Source organism: Mustela putorius, unplaced genomic scaffold (genome assembly GCF_011764305.1).
Source record: "Mustela putorius furo isolate JIRA1106 unplaced genomic scaffold, ASM1176430v1.1 tig00001094_pilon_pilon_pilon, whole genome shotgun sequence".
Classification (NCBI taxonomy): Eukaryota; Metazoa; Chordata; class Mammalia; order Carnivora; family Mustelidae; genus Mustela; species Mustela putorius.
In genome coordinates this window covers 2,886,771-2,908,560 of record NW_025421566.1, presented here as the reverse complement: position 1 = coordinate 2,908,560, position 21,790 = coordinate 2,886,771, and the positions used below count along the sequence as shown (strand labels likewise).

Here is a 21,790-nt window from a genome sequence, read left to right as displayed (position 1 = left end):
AAATGGTCTCTTTCTTTTTTGAGGATGGAGGACAGGAGGAAAAGGAATCAAACCTCTTATTTATTAGAAGAGCTACAATTAATCTTCTGTCTCATAACCTTGGATTTGGGATGCATTCCCTGTTTCTGGGATGGGACTGAACTCTTTGAATTATGACCTGAACAAAGGTATCGGTAGCCCATCATTTCCCAGGGGAAACAAGCCATGAACCATTGCCAAACCAGGACATGCCAACCTGCGTTAAGTCTTTATTAACAATTCCAATTCTAAAGAGTAGAAGGCAACCACAAAAAAAAGTTCTCAAAAGGATGTAACGTTTATGTGCCTAGCCAGGCACATGTTTTGGCACAACTCGACGAGATCTGAAAGTAAACTGTTTGGGGTCTGGGGAGTCAGCGGATGGTGTAGCGTACATAGGGAACCTCGACATCCTCGCCAGTATCATCGTTGCAGCACAGCTCAAGCACCAGTGCCCGCACATGGTGGCCCAGCTTTCGTTTCGACACATGAGTCACAATTTCTGTCATCCTGGGAAGAGAGAGGAGAGGGTCAGGGACATAACAGGGAAGAGAGGCATATGGCATTAAAGAAGGTAGGGAAAGCCATGAACATAAGCAGTAAGGTTTTCCACCCCCTCACAGGGCTTTCCTTAGTCTGCCCTGTGGCCAACTCACGGCTGATCCAACCGTTCCTTGAGTTTGGTAGCTGGCATGAAAAAGGAGTACAACATGGATACACCTTGGGACAGCATGGTAATCTCTAATTTGTGCTCTGTCTGGAGAGGGTGGGAAGGACAGACATACAATGGTGTCATAGAAAAGGAGAATACAATCACCACCCCTAGGGGAAGTGAGTGTAGAAAGCCTCACCTTAAAGTAGTCAAGGAACTGTCTGAGAGTCATCTCTTTACCATTAGGCTGTATCCCCTGTACCCTCAAAGCGATCCCACAATGTCCACTCTTGGTTATAGTACTGTAGGACGAAACACAGGGGAGTGGAAATATGGGTAACCCAGATGATCCTAGCCTAACCACTCAACTTCATTAAGACAGATCAATCATAACTTCCCTTTGTCCTAACCCTCCTGGGGCCCCATATCATTGTGTGCAAGCGATATTTTTATATTGACCTATGTGTCTCCACAATAAGGCAAACCTGCTATCTTCTTCACACACCTTCCACTTCCATTACCTTCCTATTTAATATCGTCTAACTATCCTGAGCTTCTCATTACTTCTCAAAGATGCCAGTCACATTTGTACTTGGCACAATGCAAAAACTATATAATGAATGGACAAATGGTATACAGAGTATGACACCCAAACATACGAGCACCATCTACTATGAGTCAGTTGTCCAGAGATACACACACACGAACATGTACCCACTACACACTGCCTCATGCACTAATGGGCAAAACCAAAGGTTTTCATATAAGCAGGCCCCTACCTGGTGCCGAGGTGGGGCAAGGGGTTCAGAGAAGCTGAAGAAGGGCAGGGCCAAGTTCATAAAGCTGTTCTTGTAAGATTTAAGCTGCCGGTATCCCTGCACCACTTTATATAGCTCCAGACACACGAGGCCAACTATAGCTGCTGTAGTTGTGGCAATTGCAGGGATGATCTTCCCTGCAATCAGCTTGCTCTGCCAGAGAGAAGATGACCAGCAGAGGCCATCATTAGAGAGGTTCAGGGTCTGCAGAGGAGGACAAATGTGGGAGACTCACCCTTGGGAAAGGGTGAAAGCTTAAGCTCTATACTATCATTACCTTATGCCGATCTGCCGGGGGAATATTATAATTTTCTGCTCGGAGGTTGGATGCAGCCACAATGAAATCCATATGAAAGTTGGTATTATCATCCTGTTGTGAATGAGAAGAGAGGACCAGTATGGAAGAGCGAGTTAGAGGAAAACAAGGTTTCTTGGCTACTCAAGATTCAACTATATTTGCACCTCAATTACATTGCAGACCAGCCAAGGAATCTGGCAGTCCTAATCCCAAAGAATCCTATGATGTATCAGCCCATACTCCTACTGTGTTGAGGGTCCCAACCCTCCCCAGCACCTTTTCAAAGTTGATAGGGTACATCTTGAACCCACGGAGCTTCTCTGGGCTGGGAAGCATGGCTCTGACCTCCTGTAGGCGGTTATCATCTGTACAAAGAGAGGGGCATGTTAGTCCTTTAAAATTCCAGGCCAGGGTATAAGGATAAAGGAGGACACTAGAATGGGGCAGAGATTTCAGACAGATCAAGGACCTGAATAGGAGACACACTGTGGGAAAGAGCTGCGGGAGCTGGGAAACATGGAGCATAAAATACTGCACACAAGAAAAGAAAGATGTAGACAGGAGTAGGACCATAAAGAGAGATATAAATGGAGATGCTGAACAAAGATAATAGCAATAATAATGGATGTAGACAGTAACACTATTCAGAACAGGTAAGAGGCAGAAGAAGCAGTCCAAGGGTCCATTCATCAATGGAAGGTTAATAAAGTCACGTGTCCACGCAAAGGGATATTTCTCAGCTATCAAAGAATGAAATCCACATACTTGAGATATGTATCTATAAGAATCCAACTTCCTAGACTCAGAAGATAGAGCAGTGGTTGCCAGAGCCTGGGCAGGAGACTGGGGAGTTATTTTAGTGTGGACAGATTTCTTACATGAAAGGTGAGAAAGTCCTAGAGATTTTTCACAACAGTGTTGATATATTGAATCCTGCTAAACAGAATACTGAAAAATAGGTAACACTGGGGACTCAAGGGTAGCTCCATTGGTTAGGTGTCTGCTTTTGGCTCAGGGACCTGGGCTCAAGCCCCACAGGAACCTCCTTCTCCCTCCCCCTTGTCTGCTACTCCCCCTGCTGAACATGTGCATGCTCTCTCTCTGCCAAATAAATAAATTACTTTTTTTCTTATTTAAAGCATTTAACACTGTAAGTCTTCGGTATTTCTATTTTAATTTTAAACAAATGTAGGCTATGATACAAAGATAGGAGATTTTAAAGAGTGCCACAGACAGAAAGAGAGACGTGGATGAGAGAGAAAGGAAGAAAAGAGGGGAAGAAAATACGAGAAGCAACCATAGGGAAAAACAGGAAGAGGAGAGAAATGTGGACAGGATAAAATAAAAAAAGTAAGATGAATAAGAATAGCAGAGATAACAATTACACATGGAGGATAAGCTAGGAAGAAATACACACAGCATTGACAACTCTAGAGATACACAAAGAAACACAGAGAGGATCAAGAGAGATGAAGTATTTGGAAAAGAGCAGGATGGGGACAGATATACAGAGGAAAAAATGGAAAGATACATACAGGAAATATACAAAATAGAGGGGGGACTTAGAGAGAATCGGACAGATAGAGGGAGATGGAAGCTGGGAGTTGGAAGGTAGTTACAGATGGTTAGATGAGGAGGAAGACCTTGAGAGGAAATGAAGACAGACATGGAGGTCAATACATACATTGAACATACATACAGGTGGAAGTTGAGGATATGGATGGGGATATCAAGAAGGAACTGACCCAGGGAAGACAACAAGGCAAACTAATTGCCATAGTCTGTAAAACAGAGGAAGAAGAAAATGGAGGAAAGAACAAAATGCAAACACACACACAGAAAGAAGATGTACAATTGATTCTGAGAGCCAGAATGGGAACAAGAAAAATGAGAAGAGAAAGGAGGAATACATGAAAGAATTTACCTTAACCACCCATCTTAACACTGGAGGAAACAAAGACCACAGGAAAGCATGGGTAAAACTCAGGCCTGGGAACTCAGGGCAGAGAAACCAGGACAACTAGTTAGAAGCATGGACATAAGATAAATGGAATGGTGCTCTGAGCCAATTGGATTAAGCACCCTCACCAGCAGAGGCACTGGTATTTTGAAGTTCCCTGTCAGAGACGTGGATCTTGACCCCAGACTTGGGGGTGAATTCAGGGATGTCCACAGACTGTAGAAGTATGGCCACAGCAGCTCGGTCCTGAGACCCCATCAGCCCATACGTCTGGGCAAAAAGATTGGCAGCAGCCATCACATAATCCAGATGCAGGGGCTAAAAGGCAAGATATGGACTAGTGAGCAGATCAGTCCTCACCCTGGAACCTCAAGCCTTCTTCTCAGCCACCACTTTCCACCTGATCCCAGGATACCCTAAGGGGTGACTTACATTGTTGACACTGAAGATAAGTGGGTGTGGACAACGTTTGGGCCCAGACCAGAATAGGGCTCCAGAGCTTGTAAGCTAAGAAGACAGAAAGGGTTTGAGGGATCAGGGCCTGAGAGGAGCCAATCCTGACTCCTCATCTCAGACCCAGACGTCCCAACTCACTATCCCTGGTCATTCACTATATATATATTTGTGTGTGTGTGTATATTTATATACATATATATGTATATAAAAGATACTGATAAATATTAATATATTTATCAGAATGTTAAGAATTCTCAGGCATTATATCAACTTCAATAACTTAATAAATACAAATTAATCCCCCAAACCTCCCAAGAATTAGGTCATCATTATTCACAGATGAGGATATTAAGATGCCAAGACAATATACATCATGGGCTCTAAGGTCAAATGAAGTTGGAAAGTGAACCGTTGTACTCTCTCTCTCTTTTTTAATGATTTATTTATTTTGAGGGGCAGGGCAGGAGGCAGAGGGAGATGGAGAAACAGTCTTAGGCTAAGTGAAATAAGTCAAACAGAAAGACAATTATCACATGGTTTCACTTATAATTGGAACATAGGGAATAGCATGGAAGACATCAGGAGGAGAAGGAAGGGGGGAAATCAGAGGAGGAGATGAACCATAAGACACAGTGGACTTTGCAAATCAAACTGAGGTTTGTGTCGGGTGATGGGTATTACGGAAGGAATGCACTGCAGGGAGCACTGGGTGTTATATGCAAACAATCAGGCAACAGTACATCAAAAACTAATGATGTACTGTTTCCACCTGATCCCAGGATCATCATTATTTTGATGTACTGTACGGTGACTAACATAATATAATAAAAAAGTTAAAATAAATAAATAAAATCTTTAAAAAATTGTAAAACTTAACACCCAAACAACAAATAACCTAATTAAAAAATGGGCAGAACACATGAATAGATATTTTTCCAAAAAAAAACATACAGACGGCCAACAGACACATGAAAAGATGTTCAACACCAGTCATCATCAGGGAAATACAAATCAAAACTACAATGAGATATCATCCCACATCCATCAAAATGGCTAAAATCAACTACATCAGAAACAACTTTTGGTAAAGCTGTAGAGAAAAAGGAACAATCAGGCATTGTTGATGGAAATGCAAAGTGGTGCCGCCACTGGGGAAAACTTTATGGAGTTTCCTCAGAAAGTTAAAAAGGGAACTACCCCATAAACTAGCAATTGCACTACTGCGTATTTACACAAAGAATACAAAAATACTAATTCCAACTACATATATACAAACATACATACATACATGCAAACATACTAATGCTAATACTGATACATACTAGTATTATTACAGATACATATTAGTATAACACTAATACTAATACAAATTAGTATTAATATGTAGACATATTAGTATAATACTAATACTAATACATACAAATACTAATACTAATACTAAATCACAGCATTATCTACAATAGCCAAATTATTGAAACGCCCGAGTCATTTAATGATAACTTCATAGATAGAAGATATGGTATATGTTTATAAGAGAATGTTCCTTGGCCATAAAAAGGAATGAAATCATGCCATTGGCAATGGCATGCATAGAGCTGTTAAGCTAATTGAGTAAGTCAGAGAAAGACAAATACCCTATGATTTCAACATATGTGGAATTTAGTAGATGAGCAAAGTGGGTAAAAAGAGAGAGACAATAAAAAAAAAGACTCTTAACTCTAGAGAACAAACTAATGGTTACCAAGGGCAATGGTGGGGGTGGGTAAACAGGACATGGGGATAAAGGAGTGTATTTGTGATGAGTGTGTATCATGTGGAAGAGTAGAATACTCACTTTATTGTGCTCTTGAAACTAATACCACACTGCATGGCATATCCTACTATAATTAAATAAAAACTTAAAGATTTATTCATTTGAGAGGCGGAAGGGCAGAGGGAGAAACTTTTTTTTAAGATTTTATTTCGGTGTGAGAGAACACACAGTAGGGGGAGTGACAGTGTGGGTGTAGGTTGATAAGGACTCCCCACAGAGCAGGGAGCCTCATGCAGAACTCCATCTCAGGTCCCTGAGATCATGACCTGAGCTACAGGAAAACACTTAAACAACTGAGCCACCCGGGTATCCCAAAGCACTTGTTTAGTTTTTCTTGAGGTCTTATAAAATGTTCTTGGTGTGCCTGCCATAGCTGAATTAGCTACAACAAGAGCTCTCAGAACACTACCTGCTTCTAGAAAATACATTCTGCCAAATGAACTCAGCAAGTATAGAATACCTGGTCAGGTGGAAAGTTGTGCAAAAGCTGGCAAATGTTGTTGGAGTACTGAGTGTGCCAGTGGTGGTAAGCCCAGGTCACACAGTCAGCCCAGGTCTGTGGCCGCTGTAGCACCAAGGTACGCTGCAAGGCCTCCAGCATTTCCAGTGGTTGGGTGCCTGCCAGGCGCAGTGTCCGTTCCACAAACTTGGAGTCTCTGACAGGAATCACAGCAAAAATGGGCAAAATTATACAGAGGCCATAGGAGAGGGCTTAACTACATGGAGAGCTGGTCCCGACTCTCCAGTGGCAGAAGGCCCATGGTAACATGTGGCTGATGCTGAGCCATAGAGTGGTTACGGTATGCTTGACTAGGCAGAGAAGTGAGAGAACATTTGGATAGAATTACTCACGTGAGATACTGGTTGACATTTTCTGCTGGGTGCTTAAAGAGACCTTCAAACTCATCCCGAGCCCACTGCAGACAAAGCAAAGAGATTACATGGGCCTGAAAGGCAAAGTGGCCTTTTGTTGGCACTAGACTGGGTAGCTCAGCCAATTGAGCATCTGCCTTCAGCTCAGGTCATGATACCAGAGTTCTGTGATCAAGTCCCATACCAGGTTCTCTGCTCAGCGGGGATGTTGTTTCTCCCTCTGCCTGCTCTCCCTCCCTCTGCCTGCTCTCTCTCTTCTGACAAAAAAAAAATAAGTAAAATATAAAAAAATATATATATATATATTTTAAAAAGACAGACCATCAGTAAATAAAGCAATTAGGAACAACATGGCGACCACAGAGAACAAAAGAAGAAACCCCTTAAGTGGGGCTCCTCAAGTTTCCAACACATACCATCCCAATTTGAAAACCAATGACCTTGATCTGGGCAGTGGTTACACAAATATATATACATATCTTATTCTTACGCTAGGTATGCCCTAATCCAGATGTAGTATGTTTCAAGAAGAAAGAACAAAGCTCTCACCAAACACAAAACATGAATGATCCATACAGGTCAAGGGGACTGGACAGATAATAAGATAAAAGTTTTGCACTCTGCAAATTATAAGGTCAGTAAATACAGTCCCTGGTGAAGTGATCCGGAATCTGGAGGTCCAGGTTCAAAGGCCTGCTCAGCCACAGTGCTGTGGCATACAAGGTAATGCCTTTATCTATGTATCCTTATTCTGAAAATGTATTCTGTAAATGAAATATCTATAACTCATGGGTTGATATATTGAAATGACCATAGACATACGTATGTAAAGCTTACTTAGTGTCAAGCACTCTTTAAATGGTAAATACTTTACAAAGCCTTGAGAGAAGTACTTCTCTCCTCCTATTTTACACATAAGGAATCTGAGATGTGAGGAGGTTCAGTTCAAGAGTCACATACTGAATTTATTTTAAGAGCAGTTTTATAGTCCTTCTGCATATGTGGCATGGCAATAGAGTAATTATCTAATAAAGGTTACAAGTATTGACACACCCACACGTGTATGTCTATAAACATACACAGTGTGTACATCTACATATGCATATACACATGGTGAGATGGAGACACATTTACACTTCGGTGTATTTATCAGTTTAAATACATCCAGTTGGTAACTGCTGGGTTGGAAGCAAGTAGTTCAAACTGTGTTCTGTTTCTGCTTAGCTTCCTCGTACTCCCGTACTCTAAAATATGGTCTTTAAGGACGGCATTAAGAAGCATGACACCGAATTAATACATAATACAGTGGTCATCCTTGAGTTCAAAGAACACTGGAATTTGAGTTAGGTGCTGGGTATTGGTTAAGTAGGTATGTTTACTTTGTCCATTTAGATGATATGTACAGCACTGTGTACACTGTGATAATTCTCTGCCTAAAACGCAGGCAGAGAATTATCCTGAGATGCCAATTCTTAAACAATTGAATTAAACAATTCTTAATCAATTCTTTAGTGCAACAGTTAGGTAAATCCAAATATGGGCTAAATATTACAAGTAATTAAATAACTAGCAGAGATAATGCTAAGAAATTAATTTTTAGCTGGAATATAATCTTCTATATATATTATAATCTTTTATAAGGAATATAATCTTCAATATATATATATATAATAAACATAAGCTCACAACTTCATTTCTCATACAAGTTAATAAAATACATTACATATTATATGAATATCCATCTCTGTGTTTACATTTTTAAGTTAAAAGAAATGAATCATTTAGTAAAGCATAGACTTTAGTAAAGCTTAGACTTCTAAAGAGACTTGAAGAAAAGGTACATGTTAACTGGAACTTCCATCACCTGAATGATAAGTCTGGTGGCTGAGAGGCTACCTAGGTGCCTGTCTCTCCTACCTCTCCCTCCCTCCAAAAGTGATCACCTGCAGTGTGTGTTCGATGGCATTAGGGAAGTTCTTCAGTGTGCAGATAGGGATGGACTTCTCAGGAGGGTCCTGGCTGGAGTTGTAGGACTCTGTCAGGAAGGGGATAACCACCTGCACATTGCCCTTGGTGCCCAGTGTGCCTGACTCCAGCAGTGGTTTACGGTAGTACACACAGCGGCGGTCCACGTACATGCCTTGAGAAGACGACAGGGGGTGATAACATTAGGATACGACAGGAGAACAGATACACCCCCAAACAGACACATATTACTCTGCCCTCGTCCTCACCCCCACCCCCAAACTCACGAGCATCCATATTGTCCAGGGCAGTCGCAATACCATCAAGGTTCTGAAAGAAGCTATCATCATAGATATGCTCGGTGTCAGGGCCAACACGATTCTGATGGCTCATTACCCGGATGTAAGGATTTATCTGGCGCACAGCTGCAACAGCTGTGTCAGATTTCATTTTCTGGATAGAGATGGAGATGCAGCAGTCATTCATACATTCACCCAATAAACCGTTACAGAGTTGTTCTGACAACTGGTTTATCTAATGGTAGGCAAGATCTACACTCTGAGTTCAGGAGGCTCCCTGATTTAGCAGTAGTTTATGACAAATGTCACATGACTGAGGCTGTGGCAAACAGACCTGATAGCTAGCAGAAAAGGAACTTAGGAATTTCTAGGAAAACCCTAGGAATTTAAACTACATAAACCAAGTAGGAGACAATGCACCAGGTATCTGCAACATTTATTGCCTTTTGACTGACAGCATCCAGAGTTGGGATGCCATTACCCAAATAAAGCCAAGGTCCTTGTACAATTATAAACAGTATCCTCTGAAAGCCAAGTCAGGTCACATTCTTCTTTTGCTCAAAAACCTCCACTAGCTCTCACTTTCTCTTAGGGTATGAGCTGGCCCATGTTACTTCTATAACCTCATCTCCTACCGTGGCCCTTTCTGAATGACCACTCTGTTCCTTATACAATGAGGGATATTCCAACATCAGAATTTTGCTCAGGCTGTTGCCTTTACCCAATACACTCCTTCCTGAATTACCTTCTCATTCCCCTCTATCATCCAAGGAAGGAAATGCCACCCTTCCGCTGAGGACTTCCTTTATCACAGTGTAAACCACTCTCTATGGTCCTTCCCTCTCATCCTGGTTTTTCATGTTTCATTGTACCTTCTTAACACCAGCCGTGTAGTTGGCTATTGTAAATTACTGTTCATTGCAATCATCCTCAAATATGAGGATCTTAAGAAGAACAGCTGCTATGTTGGATTACAGCGACCAGGTTTTCCTGTATTAGGAATTTAAACTATCTCAAAAACTAATGACATACTGTATAGTGACTAACATGATTAAAAAAATTTAAACTGGTAAAATTTTGTTATTATTAGTTGATTTGAAAATGTAATGATTCCATTACGTAGTATAAATATAAACATGAAAAATATTTTCCAATATAAAAATGTCAGTCACAAAACCCAAATTATACGTACATATTTGCAAATGTTTTAAGTTATTTAATCTCTTAAGAGGCAGCTGGATTCTCTTCTCTACCACACTTAATCTGTTAAACATTTCACACAATATTTTAATAGCATTTTAAAGAAATACTCAGTTTCACACAATATTTTAATAGCATTTCAGATAATATATCTGAAATATAATATAATTTCAGATAATCATGGATACTAAAAAAAAAATTAAAACCTGAGAAATAACGTTTTAAAGTGTAGTTGCAAGGTAAGATCTTTAATCTATACCAGTATCTACTGGTTTCGCTTTTTGAATGCATCCTTCGGTATTTATCTCTTTTGTACCATTTCGTACTTGTTCGTTTGAAAAAAGAAAAAAGAAGTCTTTCTGAGTTAGAGATGCCTTCCTAAAGTAGCATGGAAATTTCTACTGACAAAGTAAGAGTAAAAAGGCAAATGATGTCTTGGTAGTCTTAAAACAATTATGACCTTGGGGACTTGATAAAAAGTGTTGTGGACCTCCAGACTTTTCTCACTAGACAAGGGCAGAAAGATCTTCTTTGCTATGTAATGTATTTCAAATAATCTACGGCAGTGCAGAGTAGCAGGACGACAAAATGAAACAAATCCCTGAGTTAGGCAAAAATAACAGAAGACTGTTCATATTGATCCTTCCATATACCTAGCTTCCATAGTCCTACATTAGCAGCTACCAAAGATATATAGAGAAAAAAAGAGAAAGTGGGGTAGGTATAAAATGATGAATGACATGAAAAGACATGGTAAGTATTCAAATATCTTTGGAAAGAATGAGTGGTAGAAAAAGAGAGAGAAGAGAAAAGCAGAAAGATAGAGGCAAAAAGACCTAAGCTATTAAGCTTAAGGACAAGAAAGGAGAAAAGAGAGAGAAGCAACAAGAAAGGAGAAAAGAGAGAGAAGCAGCTCATCCAGTTACCAGGTATACAGACTCACCGTGACATCCCAGGGCCGGAACAGAAACTGTCGGTTGAGATTGGACTTCTCAATGGTGTCCATGTCTGTAACAGTGATTGCCCCATTCTCCCCACAGCCTAGGCCAATCATGGCAAAGTTCTTGAGGAGTTCACAGCCAATGGCCCCTGCACCCACCTGAGAGGTTACCAAGAAGAGAGACACAAAGTGTGAAAGAGAAGAAAAGAAACCTGTTAGTCCTCACTACCCCTGAAGATACATAGAGGGTAAGGGGGTCCTGTATTACATATTCAAATCCTAGAGCCATAAACACCCACTGTCATCTAAGAAAGGAGGCCCCAGATGGGGGAATAAAGGCACATTATGAGGCTTTTCCGAGTATGAAGAAAATGGAAAAAGGGCAGAGATGAGGGCAAAAAACCCCACAAAATACAAAAAAAAAAAAAAAAACAAAAAAAAAACAAAAAACCACAATTAACTGCCTTAGTGAGGCAGGAGCCTCTAGAAAAGATTGGCCAGAGGCAAGTCAAGATGATGGAGCTGGTGCCCCAAGGCATCACTCACCAAGAAGTAATTTTGCTTGCCCAGCTTCTCTTGCAGGTCTGAGCCAAATACAGCCACCTGCCCATCATAACGGCTCTGGCACTGTGTCATGTGAAGGGAAGAGGATCAGAGATGAGCTGCCATGCACAGACCCAAAATAACACCTACCCATGGGGTCCCTTCACATACCGGGCGACATCTGTCCTCTGTGAGGGCCTGTCTGTCCTCAGGGAGACACTCAAGTGCATCAAAGTACAGCCACTGCATAATAGGTGTAAACTTCCCAGAGCAAGCCTGGGAAGGATGGTAAGAAATGGGAGGTCATCAGTGCTTAATAGCAATCTGACCCAGATGGACAGCCAGTACTGGAATCAGGAGGGCACCTGGCCTGTCCTCAGCTCTGCCCTTCTTTAACCACACTGACCTTCATAACTTCCTGGGCAGCCAAGCCCCCAATAAAGGCGTTTATGGGTGCCAGATCCCCAGCAGCCACATATGAGAGTTTTCTAATGAGGTCCTCATCCAGGGGGTCCTGCTGCACCACTGGCAGGGCTCGGGCATTCACAGCCTGGGCTAAGGCCACCAGTGCTGTTGCATCCTCCTGGAAAGGCAAAGAGATCCAAGAAAGGACCAGTCAGGCCAATAGTGGGAATGAGACAGGGAGACAGTAGATGGGAGAGCAGGGGAGGCTTTGGGCCAAAAATGCAGGCGGGCTTGCCCACTCATCCTACCTCATTGTGGGGCCGAGGAGACCGAACATGCTGAGCACAGAAGCGGTGCAGGGCCTGGAAGCCAATGTGCAGCTGACCAGGGCGAGAAAACTTGGAAAAATCCGTTATCACAAAGTCTGGCTCCGCCAGTGAGACTAGCAAAGATTTCTGTGGAGAGAGGGATATCAGCACCAGAGACATGAAAATCCTAGAGCTGTAGAACCCTATACCCACCTCCACACATACTTACAAAGCTGATCTTCTTAGGTACTTTAACCTGACTGACAATGCCTCCCCGGGTGTACTCAGAGAAGCTAGAAGTGTCACAGATACTAAAGGTATAGGGACCTAAGGGAGGAAAAGAACAGAGTGTCTGTTACTTCAATGACCATTCCTCTTAGCCCCACCACAGAGAATCAATAGCACCATCAAAACAAGAATGAAAATTCCATCTTGACCCAGTCTACACCAAAACTAACTATTCAAAATACAACACGGAGGGCAAACAAACAAACACAAAATAAGTCAAGTAGCTCAATATGCACCTAACTGGAGTTCTGGGAAGTCCCAGAGGATGGGGAGGGTAGGGAAGGGGAGGGAAGAAGAAAGTGTAGTATTTTGAAAAACTATGCCCAGTAATTTTCCAAACCTGATACCACTGTAAGCCCACAAATAATGTAGTTAAATAAACCCAAACAAAAGAAACTGGAGAAAAATGCACTAAGGTGCATTGTCATGATCGCATACGTTGTTTATCGTTAGTGGTAGAGAAAATAAGAACATTACATACATAAGGAACAAGGAAAAGAACGAAAGCACACTTCTGGTGGAAAAACATGGAAGCAAAAAATACAGCAACATCTTTCAAAAGAAAAGAAAAAAAAAACATCAAATCAGAATTTGAAATTCCACAAAAATGTCTTTCAAAAACACAGGCAAAGTAAAGAAAATTTAAATCACCGGCTAACTAGAAGAATTACCACATCAAATCTCATGAGTACAACAAATGGTAAAGGGCATCCCTCAGGTAGAAAGAAAACTATACTGGATGTAAAAACTGGATTTTAAATTAAAATAATTTTTTTAGACTATTAGGCTCAGACCTGAAGAGAAGAGAAAATGTAAAATGGATGAAAAGAAAAAAACTTTTAATTCCTTCAAGTCTCTCTCTCTCTTTTTCTAAGGTTTTATTTATTTGACAGAGAGATCACAAGTAGGCAGAGAGGCAAGCAGAGAGAGAGAGGGGAAAGCAGAGAGTCCAATAGGGTCTCAATCCCAGGACTCTGACATCATGACCTGAGCTCAGTGCTAAGCCCACTGAGGCACCCAGGCGCCCCACAAGGGTCTTTAAAGCAACAGGTTTTAAATCCAAGCAAAGGTAGTGAGAAGTTTATGACAGACATAACATACACATGGGGAATCAGGAACTGGGAATATACTGTTGTAAGGCTGTTTTTTGGTGTTTTTTTTTTTTCACATGAGGTGATAAAGTGTTACTTAGAGACTATACACTAAATATACATGAAGTTCTGTATTATAAATTCTAATGCAAACAGAAAGAGATACAGTGAACAACTAAGCAGGAAATATAATCAACATTAGTGGCATAAACTTCTGCCTCTATAGTTCAGCGCACATCTATTTGGTAAGGTCCCATGGACACATCTCTCCTAAGTGTTAGCTCAGGTTTTGAAGGGCATGTCTTCTTGGCCTTTGATCTAATTTATGCTACAGTTATTTGTCAAATTTTGGCCTCTCGATCAGCCCACGGCACTCCCTTTGGTCCAGGCAGTCTGTATGATCTTGTGCCCAGCTTTGACATACCCAGGACTGTGATCTCTATGGGGTAGGTATCATTGAGTTCATTCATGCCCTGGACTTCTGTGAAGGAGACAAAGTCACCGCTCTCAAATCCATGCCGGGCATCATCCAGGCAGGTGACAACACCTGGGCTATCCTAGTGGAAAGAAAAGTAAGCCTCAGGGGTAGGCTCAGGTTACCATGAGGAGACAGAGAATTACTGCTGCCCACCTGCCTGCCAGAACCCTTGGGGATGATCTCCTTACCTTTGTAACCATAGATACCATAGCACTGAGAGGCTGCTCCCCATTGGAATCTGTAAGGATCATTTCCTCTCCAAAGTCACAGAACAGCTGCCTGTAGGAGACAACAAGGCTAGAGCCTAAAACCCATGCATCCAGTAACTCTATGTGTCCTTCAAGATGCAGTGAGTAACTGCTAAGCAAACTCAGTCCCTTACTGCTGGCAATCAGATGGCACTCATGCCAAGTAAGGAAAGCTAAATTTACAGAATCAAAACCTAGGCTTGGCTTGGCTGGGAGTAGTATGAGTTCAGTGGGAGCAAAAGGATCTTGCCTGGGCCTGGCAGGTGCTTGGGAGAAAGTGAGAGGCAGGCACTCACCCAAACAGGCCACGTGTGTCTGCCACGACCAGCTTGATTCCATGGCTATGGCAGAACTCACCCACCTGCAGCTGGTCCTCCAAGGGAGTGTTGGTGAGGACCACCACCTATACAGAGAAGGAGGATCATACAGAAGGCTTGGCAGTGGGGTGCAGGAGAGTTACGATAATAAAGGAGATACGCAGACTGGGGTGGGAGAAGCATCATGCAGTCCAGCACTGGTGGGCTGTCAGAATTTAAACTTTGTCTTCTATTTATAAAGTATCTATCTGTGTCATGCTCCGTGAGAGCAAGCTCACTGATGGGAAACAGGAATCCCCAGACTCAGATAAGAAAAGTAAAGAGGTCCTGAAAAGACCAACAAACTCTTTTATTTGGCAAACACAAAACCCTGCTTTCACACCGCCTAACAGTAGCAGGGGAGACAGAAATGAATCATACTCTGGTCCCAAAGTCTGAGTTTATACCCCCATATTACACCCTCACTTTCTTCAATTAAAAATTAAATAAAACACTTGCTCAGATCTGGTCTGTGGGGATTTGTGTCTGTTGTTCCCTAGTCCTATACCAGGAATTCCACTACCCCTCTCCTCTGGGAAACCCTACACAAGTATATCAGTACCCACAGTCCCCTCTTTCCGGTCTAGCTGTTTAACAAACACACATTTGGAACACCCTTTGTGACAACTGCTCTTCTAAGTATTTAACCATCGCAAAAACTTTGAAGTCATTGTTGCTATCATTCCCATTCTACAGATACAAAAATAAAGACAGATAAACTAATTTTCTTGTTCACTGCCAGGCAACTGCAAGAGCGAGATACCCACCCACCAAGGTATATTGCCTTCAGAGTTCAATGTTCACAAACACTGTATCACAGTATTTGGCCATTCCTTCCATTCTGAAAAGCTGTGAGCTCCCCCAGGACAGTGTCCAGGATCTAATTCCTGCCTACATCCCTGAGGCTCCCCCCATGAAACCTAAACACTGGGATAGCCTATTTAGTAAATCCTCAATAGATCAATCAGAAACAGAATCCGACAAAAGTAGGCAAGAAGCACGATGCAGCAAGGTACCTGGAAACCACTAAGGAATTCCTCAGTGAGGGCCCCAGTATAGGTGGTGACTGGCACATAGCTGTTGAGCTCAGCAAGGCGGGGCTGTGAGACCTCAGCCCGGTTTTTACCAATGTCCTCTTCCCTCAGGTAGAACTACAACAGGGTATAGGAAGAGAAGTAAATGCAAAACTCAAGGGGGAGGGTGGTATCTTGGCAAAGGTAGTAAAGGAGCCAAGAAGAGTTAGGTACCTGGGACGAGAGGTCAGCCCATTGGGCAGTGCCCTGGTCATGCAGGATGACAGCTTTGACCCCGCCAAGGATAAGATTTTTGGCAATTTCCACCCCTAGGCCCCGGAGGCCTGATACCAGTACACTGGATGTCTGGAGATGCTTCATTGCCTCATGGCCAAGCACATACCTGCCAGGTCGGGGGAGAGTCTGGGTCAGGACTTGACCCACCCAACACCATCTTTTCTGTGTCCTTTCCCACTCCACATCCCCATACTTAGCCAGACTTACAGCTGTCGAGAGTAAAGAGCCTCATCTATGTCTGTTTCACTCTCTTTTTTTGGCATTCCCTAGGAATGAAGAGGGGAAAAAAATGTTCCATGGCTTAGCTAGAAAGGAGCTTAAATAGTTAACAAACTGCACTCTCTTACCAACCTCCTGCACCCCACCTATGAGTCTTGAAGGAGCAGATACTCACGTTGGTTGGTCCCGAGGACACTTTAAACATTACTGAACAGGCAGAAGAGCAGTCAGAACTCGGTGTGGGATCAGACCCAGGCACACAGCATTTCTTGGCTAGTGGCGAGCTGGACATCTGAAAGAAAGGGCAAGAGGTGAGCCCTCTGTGGTGGGTAGCCTTTCTTCTTGGTGGCATGTTTGGAGGAGGGAAGGCCTTAACTACTAGCAGCCCTTTGTAAATAAGAGAAAGATAAAGAAGACCTGCTACGTGTTGGGGCTGCTGTGAGGAAGTAAAAGATCAGGCAAAGCTCAGATGCAGGTGCAGGGTGGTTGGTAAGAGAGTGCCAGTTTTAACTTTTAAGTTCCATTCCTGCTAACCCCCAGCATGCCTCCCTCACTCCCCATTCCAAGGGAATGCGAAAAAAAAAAAAAAAGGAAGGAAGGAAGGACGAAAGAAAGAAAGAAAGAAAGAAAGCAAGCAAGAAAGAAAAGACGGTACAGGCCGAAAGGACTGAGAAGAGGCTAGCTAGAATCTGAAGTTGTCTGGTCAGTCAGTAACTCTGAGCATACAGAGTCAGTAGATGCTGAGAGCGCAATCTACTCTGGTGGAAATCATGGGGAAGGGGATATCTGATAATGGTAAGGGATCCCACGAAGCAGAAAGAAGGTGAGGGCTCCTGAGGGAACATGTGAAAGGCTCTCAGGGCAGACTAAAATGTGTGACATGCATTCAAGGGACCCCCAGGGAAGCCGAAAATCTGACAGGGCAGCTGCTGACTTTGAATTCACAGACAGGCAGGCCTAGGATGAGGCTGGGAAGACTTGTTCCGGGAAGAGGCGGTTAGGACCAAAATCTATATGGGCAGATGCTTACGGGAGTGAAGGCAGCACTGGGAGAATCCTCTGATGGAGGACAGCTTTGCACAAACAGTTCCTGTGTGATGTTTGCCAGTGCCAGTGACGAGGCTCAGAGGGAAGATAGTTCAGGGTTATCTGGAAAGAATACTGGGGCCATAAAAAAAAGGAGGTTCTTCAAAAGTAGATACTAAGGGCTTGTCACTTAATGGCAATGTGGGGCCCAATGAAGTTTCTGATGGATGATGCTAAGGTTTGAGGAGTTGGGGAGGGGGGCATTAATTACAAATGCTGGGTCTAGAAGGGGATCCAGAAAGGAAGACGTCTTTAGGACTGGGTAGTAAAATCGAATGTTAAAACAAAGCCACACATATCTGAATAGAAACGCTGGATCCGGAGGATCTCTGACAGAAGAAGCTGTAATCAGAGATGTGAGGAGGGAGTCTCTGACAGAGAGCCAGGCCTCGATGCTCTGCAGAGTCTCTTTTTCTTTTTTTTTTAGCTTTGCAAGGGGACTGGAAAGACGAGGTCAGAAAGCGATGGGCTGTCTGAAAACAAAATGCTACAAAAAACCTTTTCTGGGGGAAATGAAAGTCAGATAGAAATTCAGAGGGCGCGGTCTGGTCCCTTTGGAGGCTGAGAGAACTGCTGGTGGACTAATGGATAACTTTGGTTTAACCCTGAATGGCATATGTTCACTAGGTACGTTCGAACTGCTGCTGACTTTAGCCGCTATGTCAGCAAAGGAATGAGATTTGTGTCTGACCTGAAACCTAACTTAAAAGCTGGTACCGGGCCTCGGGAAACACTAGGTCACATTTTAAAAAACAAATGTGGGCCCCGCCCCAGGATCAACCCATCCGCTGGCACTACAGAGACCCAGCTCAGGCCCTGGCAAAGTCCCCAGAAAATCATGCCCTCGGCGCGGGAGGCGCCTTCAAAGGCCCTTAGTTACCAGCACCGCCTCCACCGGTCGCCCCGGAGCCCACTCCTCCTGCAGCGGAAGCCAGGCCCAGCCGCCGCTCTCCTTTTCCAACTCATCCCCCACGGACTGGCTAGCGGAGAGTCGCACTGTCACAGCCTTCCCCGTCTCCTGGCAGTCCCTTCCACGAACGACGCCTCCTTTACCTCAACCGCCGAAACAAGATGGCAGCCGCTGAGCCCGAGGCTCAAAGGAGTCCTTTGGTTCTACTCCCGTCGCGCCTGATAGTGAATCACGTATGACGTCAGCAGCCTTTGTGCGACTCAGTATGCCTGCTGCAGGCTGCAGGCCGGAGGAGCGCGACTCTGTCTGGTGGCTGCCTCCGGTAAAATGGGTATAATTTAGGATACACATAATTCCGGTGCTGAAGAGCTCCGGGAAACGAGCAAAGTTCACGTAAAGCTGCCGTGTTTTGCTCACGAATTAAGCATGACACTGCCTAACACAGAATTCAGATCAAGTCAGTGCCGAAAATTCGACCGAGCAGGCAGGCGAAAAACTGAAGCCGTGATAGAGGTTCCCACAATGACTCTTAGGTTTTGAAGAGCTGTGAAATTCAAGACTAAAATTTCCAATCTGCTGTCAGAAAATTTCCACTCCACCCCTTGAACTGCACACTTGACTACAGACCAGTGCCTCACTTTCCCCTTCTGAACAACTGTGATAACAACATCTGTCACGTTAGCTCAATGTGAGTCATAACATTTGAATATAATAAAATGAAAAGTACGGTGTTACCTAAAAACTTTACATCATTGTCTTATATACTGTATACATGAAATGGTACTTTTGTATTTTTTTTTATGTAAAACTCTTTTTTTTTTTCAAGCTCACAAAGAATTATTTATGGTGAGGATGTACCCAGTCATTGAAGGAGCAGGAGGCTGGCTGAGGACAAAGCGAATTCTGGCGCCTTGCACCCCCCCTTCACCCGCTCCCCTCCATATGTGTAGCATTCCTCAGGCACCCCTGACTGCCATAAAATGATAAATAGTTAACTTGCAGAGATCACAGTCCTGCAAGGTAGGAGTCTCCCTTGGTTTGCAAATGTCCTTGAGATTTACAACAAAGAAGTTACCTTATCGATAGGCCCAATGTCACCTTCCCCTCCATGAAAAACGGAAGGAGGTGGAGGTAGAAGGAAAAGTAATTAAAGTTAAATTTCTTCTAAACCTAAATCTCATTAACAAGGATGCTTGATAGCAGGAATGTAACATTCCACCAGGAGACTCCCAAATGTCTTTACTTGATAGTAACCAGGCCTTCAATATCCTGATAGTGCTTTTTTCCAATGCGTGGGCTAACCGGCCAGTTCTGCTTCTGTAAGATTGCTTTGTCTGCTTTCCCATTCCGGTCCCCTGACCCAATCCACTGATGCCAAGTATGCCTGTTCAAACTGTCAATCAATCAGCTCAGCCCCACCCGAAACTTTTTTGTATCTGTCTATAAAAATCGTGCACCGACCCAGCTCTGGACCTCTCCGCGTTATGGGCAACGAGCAGCGCAGAGGTCCAGGTTCGAACCTGCAATAAACGACCCTTGCTGATTGGCTTTGACTCTCTGGTGGTCTTTTAAGGTGGGGGTAATACTCTATTGGCATTTCATCATCTGAGAAACCTTCGCTCCTAGGCATTGTATCATTGTAAGGCCTTGAAACACACCTTCTGAGGATACTGGAAAGCAAAGTGATCAATGTTATCAGTGTCCATTAAACAAGAAACACAGATACTAACTAGACCATCAAAGGCACCACGAAGTAACAAAACTCAAGGCACAGGATAAGTACACAATGCATTTCTGATGAATAATAAGAAATGTCATATTGACTGATTGCTACTAGATGACAAACCCTGCATCGAAAATGTATTTCCATTAAGGACCTCAGGGAAACATTTGATGAAATTAACCCTAAAAAAACTTCTGGCCCCAGGCTTTTCCCTGTGGAAATTTTGATTAACAAGGCAATCTCTTTATCTGTCATAGGTCTATTCAAATTTTCTATTAAAAAAAAAAAGTTTCCAGTGGCTTGTGTTTTTCTAGTAATTTGGATATTTAATCTACGTTAAGAAATTTGTGGACATTTGGATTTGTTTTTCCTGACAATAAGTGATTTGGTGCATCTTTTCATGTGTCTGTTGTATATTTATGTATCCTCTTTGGGAAAAAAAAATCTCTATTCAGAGAGTCTGCTAATTTGTGGGAGGCGATTTTATTGTTATTGACTTGATTAGTGATGATATATTCAGCGATTTTTATATATTTTGGATATTAAGCTCATATCAGATTTTTAAAAAAGTAGTTTGTGGTCATATAAGTGTAGATAGTTTAAGGGCCTATTTAGCCAGAGTGATTCCATCCAGTTAAACAGTGATTTTGTTGTTTATGCAGTAAACTTAGATTGACCCTGCCCCTACCAGAGGAACTTACTTAAAAGCAAGTCTGGGAAACCAGTCCCAGGTAGCAAAGCCTAGATACAAGGGCGGGTCAGGCCAGTTGGAGACATCCAATCAGTGGGGCGTGCATAATGTCTCCCTGGCTACCAAGGACCGTGGACCCCACCTATTGGGCACCAATTCTGACCAAGCTGATAGGCTAGTTCAAATATCTACTAGAGAAAATTAAAATTCAATTGGCTACTCATGTGTGACCTAGCATGACTGCACAGTTTTCTCTGTGTGTTGCAATCTAATTGGCCACGTGTGTGTGGCCAGGCTCAACAACATGTCCTTTGCTCTATAAAAGTTAGTCTGTGAGGCTCGGAGGGGTCTCCTGTTTGTAAGAGACAATCCCAACTGTTCAGCTTGATTCTCCAGCTTGGTGCGAAATAAAGCTTTACTTTACCTTGCTTTTGTATTAGTCTTGCTCCTTTGAACACAGACTCATTATTGGGGGACCTAACAATAGTATAGTCTTATCATTTTTCAGTAAAGTTCCTACTGATGTCCTTTTTCCTTCCTGGTTTGGTGATTAAGTTTTATTTATTTATTTATTTGTTTGTTTGTTTGTTTATTTATTTATTTTTGGTCCGACCTAATATTTGTCAGTTTTCTTAATTTTATTTTCTTTTTTTTTAATTTTTTAATTTATTTTTAGCACAACGGTTTTCATTGTTTTTGCACCACACCCTGTGGCCCATGCAATCTGTGCCTTCTCCAATATCCACAACCTGGTTCCCCCAACCTCCCAAACCCCACCGCTTCAGAATCCTCAGATTATTTTTCAGAGTCCATAGCCTCTCATGAATCACCACCTCTTCCAA

At 42.8% G+C, this 21,790-nt stretch overlaps 1 protein-coding gene across 1 annotated transcript; it reads right to left on the bottom strand.

Moving 5' to 3' along the window:
- Positions 1-228: 228 nt before the first annotated feature.
- LOC123393966 (ubiquitin-like modifier-activating enzyme 1) lies at positions 229-17,642 on the bottom strand. The gene is given in 27 exon segments (XM_045087322.1): positions 229-528; positions 675-775; positions 870-932; positions 934-972; positions 1,450-1,641; positions 1,766-1,858; positions 2,063-2,151; positions 3,875-4,064; positions 4,179-4,253; positions 6,476-6,671; positions 6,868-6,932; positions 8,832-9,028; positions 9,141-9,306; positions 11,296-11,451; positions 11,839-11,919; positions 12,007-12,111; positions 12,242-12,418; positions 12,549-12,695; positions 12,778-12,875; positions 14,352-14,484; positions 14,594-14,684; positions 14,950-15,056; positions 16,026-16,160; positions 16,257-16,425; positions 16,527-16,585; positions 16,714-16,830; positions 17,569-17,642. Coding segments are annotated over 26 exon segments (3,177 nt in total). The 5' UTR covers positions 17,569-17,642; the 3' UTR covers positions 229-392.
- Positions 17,643-21,790: the final 4,148 nt, after the last annotated feature.